This window comes from Pseudopodoces humilis, chromosome 8 (genome assembly GCF_049639895.1).
Source record: "Pseudopodoces humilis isolate 2021_Gansu_Grassland_sample_001 chromosome 8, ASM4963989v1, whole genome shotgun sequence".
Taxonomy (NCBI): Eukaryota; Metazoa; Chordata; class Aves; order Passeriformes; family Paridae; genus Pseudopodoces; species Pseudopodoces humilis.
Window position 1 is genome coordinate 11,302,450 of NC_142207.1, and position 15,273 is coordinate 11,317,722.

General features: G+C 43.2%; 1 protein-coding gene and 1 non-coding gene across 2 annotated transcripts in view; one reads left to right on the forward strand and one right to left on the reverse strand.

The window, feature by feature from the left end:
• The window catches only part of CLASP1 (cytoplasmic linker associated protein 1), a 170,910-nt gene that overhangs the window by 43,249 nt on the left and 112,388 nt on the right, over window positions 1–15,273 (forward strand). Inside the window, exons 3-8 of the mRNA XM_088058894.1 lie at window positions 1,734–1,812; window positions 2,045–2,148; window positions 2,648–2,739; window positions 2,826–2,901; window positions 5,522–5,619; window positions 6,887–6,954. Of these exons, the coding sequence (XP_087915020.1) occupies window positions 1,734–1,812; window positions 2,045–2,148; window positions 2,648–2,739; window positions 2,826–2,901; window positions 5,522–5,619; window positions 6,887–6,954 (517 nt within the window). The remainder of the gene's footprint in view (window positions 1–1,733; window positions 1,813–2,044; window positions 2,149–2,647; window positions 2,740–2,825; window positions 2,902–5,521; window positions 5,620–6,886; window positions 6,955–15,273) is intronic.
• LOC148183837 (U4atac minor spliceosomal RNA) lies at window positions 179–295 on the reverse strand. The gene has a single exon (XR_015773180.1). It is a non-coding gene; the product is annotated as a U4atac minor spliceosomal RNA (small nuclear RNA).

Sequence of the window (15,273 nt, forward strand, 5' to 3'; positions counted from 1 at the left end):
GCGCTGTCGATGGAGGGGGAAGGGAGAGTGGGAGCGGTGTCGGGCGGCGGTGCCGGGAGGCGGCAGGAGCGGTGCCAAGAGGTCGCGGCACCGCACGGGTCGCACGGCGCCGTGGACTGCCCGGTCGGGCTCGGGGCGAGTGTTGTTGAGGACGCGCCGCGCACACGCTGCGGTGCGAGGTTCCAAAAATTGCGCCGCGCACGGAGCGGGCGCTGTTGTGTTGTTTAAGGCGTTAGCAGGGCTGCTCTCGCCATGCGCTCATTGAGCAGCCGCGCAACCCCCAGATAAGGACGGTTGGCGGCCGCTGGGGCGCGCCGCCCGTAGGGGAGCGCGAACCTCGCCCAGGTTCCGGCGAGGGGCGGCGCGCCCCCAGCCCGCCCGATGACCGACCCCCGGCTCGGGGGCGCGCACCGCGCGGGGCCCGGCTCCCCTGGGCGGCTCCCACCCGGGTTTTGGCCCTTCGGCGGCGGCGTTACCCAGAGTGCTCCGCGGCAGCTGGGCCCTGATTTGCATAGAGGGCGGGGCCGCCGCGCGGCGGCAGCGGAGACGGAGCGCGCCCTCTGCCGAGTGGCCGCGGCACTGCCGAGCACGGCCCCGACAGGGCCCCGGAGAGCACGCAGAGAACGCTGTGCTTCCCGTGCGTGCACACACGGGTGTGTGCAGGGCTAGCTGTGCTTCCCGTGCGTGCACACACGGGTGTGTGCAGGGCTAGCTGTGCTCCCCGTGCATGCACACACGGGTGTGTGCAGGGCTAGCTGTGCTCCCCGTGCGTGCACACACGGGTGTGTGCAGGGCTAGCTGTGCTTCCCGTGCGTGCACACGCGGGTGTGTGTCTGCAGGGACTGTGTGTACAGTGAGTAAAGCTATGTGTATGTATACAGACACACTTGTGTGAAGGTACAGGGAGTGTAAATATACGTTCGACGGTATCATAGAATATCCTGAGCTGGAAGTGACTCACCAGGATCATCAACTGTAATTCCTGGCTCTTGCACAGGACAGCCCCATCAATCCCATATGTGTCTGAGAGCCTTGTCCAAACACTCCTTGAGCTCTCGCAGGCTTGGGGCCATGACTGCTGCCCTGGTTGTTAGTGTATGTATGTACACTTGTGTGTATGTAGAGGGAGCATTGATATGCCTATATATGCGTATATACGTACACTTGTGTGTGGTATGGGGAGCTGGGCTATGTTGGAACAGCCCTGGTGGCACCACCTCAGGAGCCTGGCTGTCCCTAACACTTCCAGGCATGATTAACCTCAGTGCTTATCCAGAAGTGTATGGAGAAATGCCTCATGCCAGCGTGACCATGATCTAAGGGTTTTTGCAAAGTGTTTCGCATGTAGGCTACACAGTACTATGTATGTATGCTTACCAGGAAAAGTATGTACGTTTTTCTGGTAAGCAGAGTTAATCAGAGCAGGTTTTCCAATTTGCAGCCTGTTATGAAGCCTCTCTCAAACTAGGTGTCTTTCTTTGAATTCCAGTTACGTCATAAAAATGTTTGGTTTAATTTCTGCCAGTAAATAATGAAGCAATTTTTAGTGCATATCATTTTCTAATAATAATTATAATAATTGCAATTAATTAGAGGTGCTAGTTACAGCAAATACTGAAATGGTTTATGCACATAGTTTGTGCACCTTGCACATCTATACATATGAATTTAGCACTGAGCAGCAATCACATTTGCAGTTCACTCTTAATTCCTTGCTTGTTCTGTGCTTGCAGGTGGTTCTCCTGGGGATTGACATCATCTCCGCACTTGTGTCCCGCTTGCAAGATCGCTTCAAGGCCCAGATTGGCACAGGTGAGGGGTCTCTGTGTGACCATCACTACCAGCACCTGCACTGGCTGCTGGACTCAGAGATGTCTTTCTCCTCAGGAGAGCACTTGGGAGTCTCTTGGTGGTTTTCAGGCTCTGCTGGAGGGCAGCAGGGCTGGTGCCCCCATTGGGCTTTGGAAGGGTAGAGTAGAGGGGCTCTGCCACTTGTTAGAGTTTTTTCCTGAGGGATTTGAATGTTCCTGTTTTCTTTCCTTAGTGCTGCCAAGTTTACTTGATAGGCTGGGAGATTCTAAGGACTCAGTGAGGGAGCAGGATCAGACCTTGCTGCTGAAAATCATGGAACAGGCTGCTAACCCTCAGGTATGTTCAGCAGTTCTCCACAGCATGAGTGACTAGCTGTTTAGAAAAAACAAAACCTTTTCAGTGTAAGAAAGTGTCACCTTTTTACTGCCATTTTTCTGTCTGAAATTACTTCATCTCTCTACACCTTGTTATAAGATTTTCTTCACTTGGGAAGGCTATTGCCTGACAGGATACACATGGGATGAGAGCATGTCAGTGGATTTCCCAAGGATGGGATGGGTATATGTCAAGAGTTATTGATCCAGGTTTTTGGAAGGTACTTGCTTTCTTCAAGTATGGCTATTGTTGTTATTATTTTAGGTAGGGGGGAGTTACTGTGAAGTCAGCACAAAACAAAGAATTAGATGTAAAAGTATCTTGCTCCTTTTTGTCCTGTTCTGCTTGGATAGGTGTATAGCTTATATTTGATCTCCAGAGTTTGTATGGTGTATGTCTGCTGGAAGATAGAATCTGTTTGTTATCCCATCTCATTTTTTCTCTTTCCTCTCTTGTGTAGTATGTGTGGGATAGGATGCTAGGAGGATTCAAACACAAGAATTTTCGGACAAGAGAAGGGATTTGCCTCTGCCTTATTGCAACACTCAATGCGTAAGTCAGAACCTTCTGCAAACCTGTGCTGTGTACATGAGCCTGCTCTGTGATTCATAATGGTCCTTTTTGTTCTTTATTCCCAGATCTGGAGCTCAGAGTTTAACACTGAGTAAGATAGTGCCACATATATGTAACTTACTTGGAGATCCAAACAGCCAGGTGAGCTTTTGCTGTGAGTCACATCTAAAGGTTGTGCTGATTGTCTTGTTGGTAAATAAGCTAATTGTGCTGCTGGTGGTGAGCTCTGAGCAATGCTGTGCACACGGAACCCTTGGCTGGTTTTGGAGAGGTATAATTTGAAGTCTGTCCAAACCAGCATATCAGTTACTCCAAGGGTTCAGCAGAATAACATGAATCTGCAGGTGAGATGAGCAGAAGAGGGAAACCTTTGTGGGAAGGGAACTCCTGTGCCTTGAAGCCTGAATACGAGGGAGGCTGCAGGGATCCCTCTGGGCCTAGTGCAGCACCCCTCACATTCAGAGAGAAACCAGTCTGGGCACGGAGGGCAAATGGAGCCAGTCAGGCAGCCTGGCCATGTGTACAGCCAGCAGCTGTTCAGGCAGTTTCTGAATAGGGGGTGAAGACAATCTGTACCAGGACCTTTAATCAGCAATGCAACCCAAATGAAAATACAACTGGAATAAAATCTGTTGCTCCTTAGTGCTTTTTGTCTTGTTTGGAATTAGATACAAGTATGTGGGGTTAATGAGAAGAGGGAGATGGAGAAGTGTTCAAACTCATTGTGTAATGTGTACTAGCAGTTTTTGAGTAATGTTCTTGGTTGTTCTGCCAGCATGGGTGACACATCTGTGATCCAGGTCTGGAGAATGGTGTTCAGCTAGAAGGAGGTATGGGGTGTCCAGCTGGAGAATGGGTTTATGTTTGCTCTGGGGAGTTGGCAATATTTCTGTGGCTGTCAGGGCCTCCCCTTGCTAAGAGGCGTGGTGAGAGTGAAGCAGCCTTCCTTTGCTGCTTGTGCCAGTGCAGGATGGTAAACCCATTACTCTAAGAAATTAAATGTTTAGGGTCCTCTGTAGTTCTGAGCTAGGACTAAAGAACCTGTTACTCTCCAAGGAAATCCTGGATTTAGGGCTTGGACTTGTTAAATACACAGATGCCTTGGTCCTGTGAGCTTTTGAATGAATTGGAAAGTTGGTGAGGGCACTGAGACGTTTTCCCTCTGTGCTGCCTCTTCTTTCTGCCTGGCACAGCTCATTGTCCTGTATGTCTTTTGTCCATCTGGAGACAGAAACAAGACTGATCTCTTTCCCTTTCTCCTGGCTCTGCTTCCTCATCCCCAGAAAGCCTGTGCCTGAATTGGTCAGACAAAAATCGGTGTGACAGTGGCCCTGGGGCAGGTCCCTGGAGCTGCTGCTGGTGCCTCCTGCTTGCTGGGAGGCTTGCTGGGCTCGGTCACTGCTGCCCTCTCTTGGAGAGAGGCTCGAGAAACAGTTCCAGGTCAAGTCCAGTTTTTTTTATTTTGCTGTGGATGTGGAAGCTGTTCCATTAGAGCCCTTTACAGAAATAGTGCTTCTGTTGTTTTCAACTGATGCGATTGAGTAACTGAGTGTGCATCTGGTGTGACAGCAGTACTTTGATCATTTTATCAAACATAAAATTACTGAAGCTTTTTTATTGCTGTAATAGACTAAACCAGGTACGGTGGTGGGGACTCTTTGCCTTGCTCCTTGGGATTTACGCTGTCCTGCAGCTGTGCCTCTGCTTAATGGTACGCAAGGAGACAATCCTTGCTCTGCACAGAGTGGCTGTGTACTCACAAACTGGGGACACCAAAGTCCCCACAGACTGTGGTGCCCTGCAGTGTTTGTAGCAAATGGAGCTGATGGGCAGGAGACAAGAGGCAGGAGTGCTGAGTAAGGGCTGGCATGAGTGGAGGAGGGCTTTGGAAGCTGGCACTGTGACCCGCTGAGCGGGAGGGCTGCAGAGCAGGAGAACGCGGTGAGGTGGGTGCAAGTCAGGTGTTGAGGTTTCCTTTCTTTGGCTAGGAGGCAGAGTATGTGTGCCTGCTCTTTGACTCCCACCTATAGGCAATTCTAGCTTGTGTCATCAGGATATTCCATGTCTAGTCCTGGGTTGTGTGTGGGGGTAGCTGCTGGGGCATCTTCTGAGAAGCAGAAGTGCAGAGCTCTGTAGGTGTCTCTGTAGGCAGAGCAGATAGTTTGTTTATCTCCTCTGCCTGCTGTGTCTAGCAGAGGAAGGGTTTAAGTACAGAAAGGTGACACTTTAATCAGATTTATGTCTATTCTGTTGGCTGGAGGGAAGGATGTGCTCAGCAATTTCTTGCAAATCAGTTTGGAAAATATGCAAAATTCATGATGACTCAGGTGATTGATTACTCCTCCCTTCCTCCCTGTTTTGCTATCAACATAAAAACCTAAGTTTCTAAGACAGCATTAAAAATCAGTTTATTTTATAATATCCCAGTAATATAAGGTCTGTTTGTGTCTCTATCCTTTTTTCATCCAGTAAATGTACCCATTGTATGCCATGGGCGGAGTTTGGCAAAGGCAGACAAGCTCCTTCTGCACGAAACCTTTCATCTTACACCTTCACCACCTTTTCAATTCAATTACCTGCTGATACTGTTAATATGTGAAAAGCAGGGCTGGAAGCTCCTTCATGAGCTGTGGGTAATGTGTATAGTGGCAACTGTTGTTGCCGAGAAATATGCAAATTTAGTTCTCTAAGGTAGGGCTTATTAGGGATTTATTAATTTAAATTGTAAAGATGATTGATTTCTCTCATCTCTCACATCCAGGTTCGAGATGCAGCAATAAACAGCCTTGTGGAAATTTACAGACATGTTGGTGAACGTGTAAGGGCTGATCTCAGTAAAAAAGGATTACCCCAGTCTCGGTAAGCTGAGAATGTCCTTAGGTCTTCACTATTTTTGGGCTCCTTTTTATTCAGAAGACTTCAGGAACCTCATGATTGAACCTTTTACCAGGATCATTGTTTTATTTTTTATTTTTTATTTTTTAATCTGATAAACACTTAGATTTACTTAAAGCAGATCCTGTATCTTTGCCCAAGTATGCCACAGCATCTTTGGAAAACCACAAAAATTATTGCATATGGTTAGTTAACTGATATAAGGGAATTAATATTTTTCCTGTATGTTCTGCATGCATGGAGTGGAGACACTTCAGAGTAGCTTGTGTTTACACAACTTAGACTGTCATAAGCAACAAAAACCCCCACCAAAAAAAAAAAAATCAATTCTAAGATTTTACTTTAAAAAAAGCAGCCTCCCTGCCCTGCCCCCCTCCCCCCAAAAAGCAACCAAACCTATGTCAAAACCAAAGCCATGTCTCTCTGGTTCTGCTGTTTCAGGTGTGTTAGAAAGCTGCTCTGCATCTTGCCTCCAGTGCTCAGGGCAGAGCTTGGTTAGACCTGAGGATGGGGTAGATGGCAACTTGTCAGTGCTCAGAGGGAAGAGGTGGTTTTAGAGTTTACATGCAGGTGGAGGCAGCAGTGTTGCCTCTTGTTCTCCAGTGGAAACATCTGCTCCCACAATTTGCCTTAAAGTAATAAACTCACTGGGAAGGAATGATGAGATGTGATAGAGATCTTCTGCTCTGCTAAATCTGTGACATAAATGGGAAGGTGTCAGGGCTAAAGACAAATATTGTGTTAATTTTGTTGTATTTCTGCAAATAGTTAAGATAGACAAAATGGTTATGAACTGGAAGTGCATCTGCAATTAGCCGTATCACATCTTCAGTAATTTAGTATTTTCAATTATATCTCAGCTTTTCCTTTCAGCTGTTGTGTGTTGATGTTGGTTTTTTAAATCTTCAAATAACTTCCTTGCATTGAGAAATTTCCTGCTGACATTTTTGACAGTCCTCCCAATGACCTGAGTGGAGCCAAATCTGTTCTAAAACATCCTAAGATGTTAGAATTTGGCTGCCCAGGGAAGTGGTGCAATCAGCATCCCTGGAAGTGTTCAAAAGCCATGTGGATTTAAGGACATGGTGTAGTGGTAAAGATGGTGGTGCTGGGTTGAAAGTTGAACTCGATGGTCTTAGAGGTCTTCTCCAATCTTAGTGATTTTATGATTCTAATATTCCTAAAATTTAAATTCACTTGTTCATCGTGTATTTCTTTAACTTTCAAACAGGTTGAATGTAATTTTTACGAAATTCGATGAGGTCCAAAAATCTGGAAACATGGTCCAGACTTCAGTGGGTGAGTAGAAGTACTTGTATTCTCTTTTTGGTGCTTTTAGAAATTTTCAATTTGTGAGGCATTCAAATGGATATACAACAAGCACTCTGTTAGGAGAACCAAGTATGGTGATTGTTCAGAAATACACACAGTGCTTTTGCAACAAATAAAATAGATGTTTAGTTTGTCTGCTGTCTTTTTGTAGTATCAGTAGGAGAAGGAAGCCTAAGTTTTGAGAAGAGAAGGTGCTATAGCTGTCTTCTTTTTCTTGAGTGACATTAGAGAAATATATCTTCTGTTCTCAAATCCACGTGCATGTAAATTGTTCATAAGGTAAATTAAAGAGTAATTTCATGAAGAATTGCATTTTCAGTTTAATTCCCTAAAAGGCATGAAGAGTGTACACAATAATGCAGCAGTGTTCTGTTTAAAGCTCATGTTGTTTGTATTTTGCAGTTCCTGAGTGTCCCAGGGTTCCTCCCAAATCTGTCCCAAACCAGGACACGAAATTTGCATATTTTGTATGTTCAGGACTGACAGCCAGAGACCCTTATCAGAGCCTTAATTCTATCTGTCTTGTCTGGGACTAGTATTTTGCTTACTGTAATAGCAAGTGTTTATTACTGTGTTAACAGATAAGATTATGAGCTAGGAAGTAGTTTTAATAGTAGATTTTTGTGTGAATTCTTGGTAAGGAAATACATCTTTCTGCTGATAGTTGAGAAGAGTAGATGAAGAACCTGAGCTCAGCACTGTGGGTTCCTATTCAGCTCACATCCTCTGCAAGGCCAGGAGCAGGGGAGATGATGTCCAGTCATTCCCACCATGCTCTTGGAAGTCAGGAGAGCAGAGAGGTGTTTTCTCTTTTACATAGGAAAAAATACCTTTTTCACTTCTGGGCACCTTTCTTCTTGCCATAAGCATTTTACAACACAGTAAAATTCATCCTTGCAGAAACAATAAAAATAACTGATTTGAAAATCTTGAAGTTATAGTTTGGATTATTCAGAAATGTGGTGTATTATCTTGTATGCTTGCGAATGATGAAGACCGGTTCCTCTGTCATGGAATGGGTTAAAATTGTGCTTTTTCATAATATGGGAGTGTTCTGTCCGTACTGGTGGATGAGGCTTACTGGGTGAAAAAGTGCAGCTGAGAAACAAATGTCCTTGTTCTTTTTTAGCGGGTTGGAGGGAAAGTAAATAATCCCTTACCAAACTTGTTTAGATTCCCAACCTCCAGGTGATTTCTCTGAAACCTTTACTCAGACTGAAACAGATTTACTGCTGATTCAACTTTCTTGCTTTCCACTTGGCTAGGCTAAGGTGGAATTTTTGTCTTGCTAGCAGTTGAATAGAAGGGGCTTTAAAAAAAAAAAAGAAAAGAAATTTGATGCATCATTGTACTATGTAGATTGCTGTAGTTTGGTGTTTCTAGGAGGCAGACTTGTGACCTGTGTATGAGATCTTGATGGTGTGTATCAGATCTTATACTTTTCATTGAAAATTATTTTTTCTTTTATATCCTTTTGTCACTGTTTCAGTGAAAGATTTACCCTTTTTGTGCATCAAGGTCCCGAGACCTTACGATTTCCATCTTCTGTCCTTGACTCCTTTGACAGGCTTTCAGTACTTTGCAACGCAAGTACTCCTGTATTCTTCACTGTTTAACCTGATCTTCTAATGTCTCACTGTTCCTTGCTTGTGCTATGGTAGGGTGCAGTCCCTGGAGTCTGTGTTTGTGGTAGGATTTCTCCTCAGTAGAATCTCCTGTATGAACATTGAGACAGAAAAGTAGCCTGGGGGGAAAGGGAGGGTGGAGTAGTGTTAAGGGTCAAAGAGACCAAAGCCTAGGATCTCCTCTTGTTCTGACAGAACCTGTTCATTTTCCCTAGAAATGAAAAAGTCTATAGTTGGAGAATTAAAGTAGTTCTCATTTGTGAAGTTAGTAATGATAACATTATTTATTAACATCTTTTGTGTATGTTTGAGGGGAGGGTTCAGTTTCCTGTAGTGCCATAGGCTTATTTGTTGCTTCTTCCTTGCCCTCCAAGCACAGCACAAATACAGCGTTACATGCTCGTCCTATCTCGTGTGTCAACGGCTCTGTGCAACTTTCAGTTTATCTTTTTGAGATTGTGTAAGCCAGCAAAAGAAGGCTTATCTTCACCCACAGTCACAAGTTTATTGTCACCTAAAGACAAGCTAAGTTTGTCAGGTTTCTTCTGTCCCTGACACTTTCTGAATAAAGGTGACGCTTTCAGCAGTTGTCAAGAGTCACCAGGGAGGATGGTGGTAGATATTGCACATGCAAAAGATTTGCCTTTCTGAGGGAAGGTGGAAATAGCTCAGTCTTGTTAACCCTTTGAATCTGGCAGAGTGGTTGGATGGGTTACTGTGTGGATGTGCTTCTCTTCTGGGTAACCAAGAGCAGGCTGTTGGCTGAAAGGTCATAACTGAGCACCAGAGTTGTGCTAATTACAATGAGACTGGAAGGTGTTTGTCTAACCTCTCTTATTGCACAACACAGTCGTACTGGGCAGTTGGGACAGCAGCTGTGGCTTCTAGAATGGTGGAACACGGTAAAAACTGGTCTCTTGGTTCTGAAACCAGTGTTTGGGATACAATTTCCTTTACCAGTTCATTGAGAATTCAAGTAAAAGGATGGAATTGCAGCAGCACTATTTGTATATCAGGAGTACTTTGTAGATTAGTGAGTTGCTCTAACTTGTTAAAAGGTTTTATATCTAGTGGTTCCCAAGACAGAAATGAACAGAAATCTTAGACTACTAGAAAAGTTGCCTAAAACAATAGGACATTTTCTTAACCCAAAGAAGAAATCTAATGAATCAACTCTAATCAGATTAATGTTTTGTTTTTGCTTATCTTTCTGTGCTGTAGTCCATTAGTGCTTGTTTGAGTTTATCTTGAATTGTTTGATTGTTTTTCTGGCTAGGCTTTGTTTTTATCATTTGGTAACACAAGAATCAAATGCATAGTGGGGTGGGGGAGGTTTGCATAGTAATCTGAGGTGTTTCATTAAGTCAGAGGAGGTTTTGGCATGCCCAAGTATGCTGCTTGTTGCTAGGCTACCAGCAGCCCTTACAGCTAGAATATGAAGTTAAAATCCATGCTGGATTTCTCGATTATTCTCAGTGCATCTCTGTTTTGTTATTTGGCATATAATTAGTCAGCCTCTTGAAGCAAAAATTATAGTTTTTCCCCCTTTGGGCTTTCAGCAAGCTAATTATTTTCTGTGTAACTGCTTTTGCTAATTATGCAGATGCCTTATTCCCCTGGGACAAATACATTTTCAGCATGAAAGAGCCAGTAATTGCCAGCTAGTCAGCTGCTGCCTTTGAGTGGCATTGTCTGATGATCTTTAGTAGGATGTGATACAGAGAGAGGCTATTGGACAGACACTCCAAGAAATTCGTGCTGTATGGGTTTCCTTGGTATTATCTGGGAGGACCTTAACAGAAACTGTACAGATTTTCCATGCATTTGAGTTGACTTTGAATCACGCTTGGACTCCAGAAGAGTTTATAATCAAGTTTCAGTACAGATTAAGAATAAAATAAATTATCTATTGAAAAATACAGGCTGAAAGGAATCAGTGACACAGACCGAAATGTTTCGGTGTTTTTTATGCTTTTGATCGTTGTGATAGACTAATATGATATTCTTTGATGTAAACCTTCATTTTTTTTATGTACATCACAAAATTTTTGGGAAATGTGTTTATATCTGTGCATGAAGAGATACTGTAGTGGTGTTCCTGTGGGCAGGGAAGGCAATTTCTTATTGATGTTGAGTTTTGACTCAGAAGAGCAAGATTTAGGGACAGTGGAGGTGGTAGTGGTCTTGGGCTGGAAGGAAATCAAAGCAGGAGATCTCAAAGCCAGAATTCTGGAGCTGAGATCTCTCCCCCGCAGATACTTGCGCAGAGTAAGGTGAGGGGAGGATGCAGTTTTGGTAGCTGACTGCATGAGTGTGTGCTCGAAGAGTAAGCAAGTTAATTAAAACAGTGCTAAAATAAAAGATGCAATAATTTCAGTTACTGAAAAACCTATGAAGAGGGAGCAATGCTACTTTTCATTAGAACTACTTCTATATTTGGGAGGGTGTATGAGACAAATATGCTATTTACTAAACTAATTCTGTTTGTGAAGTTGAGAACTTGGAATTAAATAGATGAAAACTGGAGCTATTTTAGATTCCTGTGTTTTGCTGGTAATAAAACTGAGTCACTGGAAACTATTTTGATATTTATTGTATGAAGGAAAATCACCCACATTTGCCAAGTGATGCCATGCATCTGAGGGTGGAATATTGTTTGTTTGTCAACACACATCCAAGCAGCAGAATTGCAGATGGGAAGGAGGGACAACTGTCCAGGATAACAGATATTTTGTAAATGCTGCACTGTGCTTTTTTGCATTCATACCTCCTTGTGCAATTAAATTTCCATTATGGCTTACTCTCTATTAATACAGTTCTCAGGTTGAAATGTGAAGTGAAATAGAAGGTTGATTTCATTGACTCAGCATTTTTAGGGCATGAAAAAAGCAAATAAATACCTCTTCACCTGTGTGGGAGCTGAGAGAGCAGTAATATCTGAGTGATATTTGAATGAGCACCATTAACTGATAGTGCATCCTTGTGGAAGGCACAAATGGACGAGAGGAGCTCTTCTCCCTTTCTAACAGCTTTGTAAATAAACATATTGCTGAAATTCTCAAATGTAGAAGGGGAGGGGTGTGAGCAGGCAGGCACAGGGGGGCACATGGAGCTCAGCTGCATGCTGTACAGGCTTTTATTTTGGAGGAGAGCTGGCAGTCGCCTGCTAGGTCACACAGCAAAGGGGTGTAGGAGGCTGGCGAGTTAGCTGGTGATTAAGTTGCTGAGAAACATGTACTGAGAGAGTGTACTGTGGGGCTGCTCCGGAGCACAGTGCCCTTCCCCAGCAGCTTCCCAGCACTGCAGAGAATGACTACAGGGAAAGGTAGGTGCTAATGAATGTGCCACAGGGGTGGATGGGTTTATTTGTTAATGTCTGAGTATTCGACCTCTTAGGTTTGAAGAGACTTAAGCAATCTTGCAGTAAAAGTGGAACTTAAAAAAAACAGTCTGCAAACATCTGTAGACTGATGTAATGAAGCTCAGTTTAAGATTCTATAAACTATGACAAATAGTCTGTTTGAAGGGGTTAAGAAAGAGGATGTATGCATATACAAGGGACCAGAACAGGTTGAGAGAGCTGAAGGACCTGAATTTTTAGGAACCCTGCTGTGGTCTGAGTTGTTTTTGAGTGATCATTGAGACTCCCATTTCCTAACTGTTTCCTTTTGCAGCATCAGTTGGGAAGATTATTTAAATTGGTTATGAGTACTTATGAATTGTCACTGAATCACAGTTCCAAGAATGTGCCAAATAGAGACATCACTTTTTTTTTAACCTGTATTTTTGTATTTTAACTGCGTTTCTGTAACAGGAGATCTATGGTAGTCAGTGAGGCTGGATTGGGACTAGGTGAAATGGAAAGGCAGAGGAGCTCTGTATCTATTCACCTGTGAAGAATTAATTTACAAGAGGGGAGCATATATTGTATTTATTTTTGGTACGTAAGAAGCCCGTGCTTTTCGTCTGAGCTTTCAGAGGAGATGATTTCTGTTAGCCATCTTTGCAGAAGCTGCATTTTCTTTCTTCCCCCTTTGCTCTCGATTCAGTGTACCTGTTGTCTTTTTGAAATCCTTACTATTCTGTGGATGTAGTCGACTAATTTTAGGAAGTCTGAGTCGGTCGGTATCTGAATTTTATAGACCTTGGGTTTGTATTGATGTTTACTGTTGCAAGGTGTGAGTAAATTGGCAGCTTTTTTTGTAACAGAATGTGGAAATCTCCTGGGCAAATTGAATGGAGTGGAATGAATACTGTATGCTACAGTATGTGCCATTTCTATGCACAGATCTTTATTTTATCTTTTTGGAACATTTTTTTCCAAGACAGTTACTGCATATATTTTCAGAGGAAGCAGTGGATGCATGTGTGTGGTGTTCCTTGTTCACTATCAGTAAATGCCTCCCAATGCCAGGAAATGAATAAAGAAACCTGTCTGGGCTGGTTCTTCTCATGAACTGCATCACCTGTCAGTGGATAGTGTCACCATCTACAGTGAAGAGATTTGCCCACTGGCTCCTCCTGGCCTGGTCAAAAGAGGAGTTGAGAATAATCCATGGTTTTTCCAAAGTTGGAATTGTGTGGAATAGTTAGTGTATTTCATTGCTTATTACAGAAAACAAGCATGTATTTGTTGTTGTCAATGAAGTGTGATGATTTCATCATGCTGGGAACTTCTCAGCTTTAAAAGATCAACTGGAAGAATGAAGACCCTGGGGCAGTGGTCCAGCTGATCTTACCAGCTGGGAAATGTCTGACCTCCAGGTCACTGTTGGTTGTCTGAACTGTAGTAGAAGGAAATGTGAGAAGAAAAGTAAGTGTGTAAATTGTTAGTGTATTGTGAATCCTGGATTGAATCCAAAGTACCTTGATCCAGGATTTCCTTGCAAAGAAGACCAGAGTTACTCTGGTTGTTTCATCACTTCCCCTAAGCCTGATAGTTTTATATGAACACATAAATGCTCTTTTGGCAAAGCTTTGGTGTAATTAAGCAGAACCACTCTACTGCCAACATCACCGACAGACATGCATAAAACAGGCTGAAGGAGTGGGCAGTTAAGGGATGAGATGCTGCTGTTTAGTGTGGGCTTTGTGAGTAAAAGATTAACGTGCACTATTCCATTATTACTAATGGAAGTTAAATGCATGAATGTCCTACACATCTGGAGATTAATTTCTTCATGCAGGGCCTGTTCTCTTCCTCCCCACTGGTGAAGCACCATGTGTATATGCGCAACCTCAGTGGTTGCCTCAGAGAACACATGCGACTTAAAACATATGGTAAGGATAAATTTATATTCCAGTGTTCATGAAGAATTGAAACGAAAAAATCCTACACTCTTCTCTCCCATGGAAATTGCAGTAATATTTGGTACAGCTGTGGAGGTAATCACAGTTTAGGAATGCTTAGTTGTTTACTGTTTTCTCTGCTATGGTATTTTCTTTCAAATTCTTTCATGTGTTTTGTTGTCAGGTTGGTTTCACCTCTAAAGCAAAGCCTTAAATTTGCAGTGGCCATTGTCTTTTAAATGTCTGCACCAGTTTCCTAATATCTTCTGTGCTGTTTTTCCCAGCTGGCTCTCTTCTGTAGATGTTCTGTCAGAAACAGCTTGCGGAAAAAGCTGGGGCAATATTAACTCCAGTGACATTTTTACATGAAAGGACTAACTAAATCTTATGTTTTTGATCACTTAGCTTTGTCATTTATGGTACACAGAATCTTCCAGGGGCAAGTTTCTCAGTAGGACGGTTCATACATATACCTGTGCATACACTGTGAACATAACAGTGATTTTAAGTCAGCCTTTTAATTCTCAGCAATTCTCTGAGAGTTGGGAGTACAAGTTACTCAAATATTGTAGAGGAAACTGGTACACTAAAGGGCAATCTGGTGGGAGTAAAAGGGATTCCAAAGTTGTACACTGCAGATTCATGAAGTTTATTTGGGTTGTGTTGTGTTTTGCACACACTGACTTCAACACTTGTTGGGGGTACACAGTAGAGTACTTCAGCGAGCACAAGTGAAATTATTGCAAACTTTCCACTCCTATGAAGATAATTACAAAATTGTTCTTGACATAGAAGTCCTTGCTTGAGGCTCACAAACAGTTCTGTTTCCAGGAAAGTGGTAGAGGAGTAGGTGTCAGTCTTTCTGTATGCTGGCTGCATGCTGGAGAGTACTTTCCTAATAACTACTTTTAAATGACTGCTCTGGGCTGTTTTTATATAGAATCACTGTCCCAGTTAGAATTCAATTGCTGTCCTTAATCAGCGGCCTCAGTGGTGGCCAAAGACTGCTTGGGGAAGAGATGAAATTTTTTGCACCTCTTGTGGAGCACTTTGATGAATTCTGTGTGGCTGCTCTCATTTATTTGATGAGATTTGTTTTCAGGTTGAGTGTGTAACAAGTGGACTGAGTTTAGCTACTGTAATTAACAGCCTTTCAGGACAGCAGTCACTCTGTGGTAATTGGTGAAATACAGGATAAGCTTTTGTGGGCAACAGAAGTACACGAAACATTGTTTCTCCTACCAGCAACAAATAACATCCCGGTCCTTGTATATTTTAGACAGATATGTAACCACCTTGTATATTGTAGGTGCAGCTTCCAGAACTGTGAGGTTTTATTGAAGTGTCTAGACTGCAGAGCACCTGGTTGATT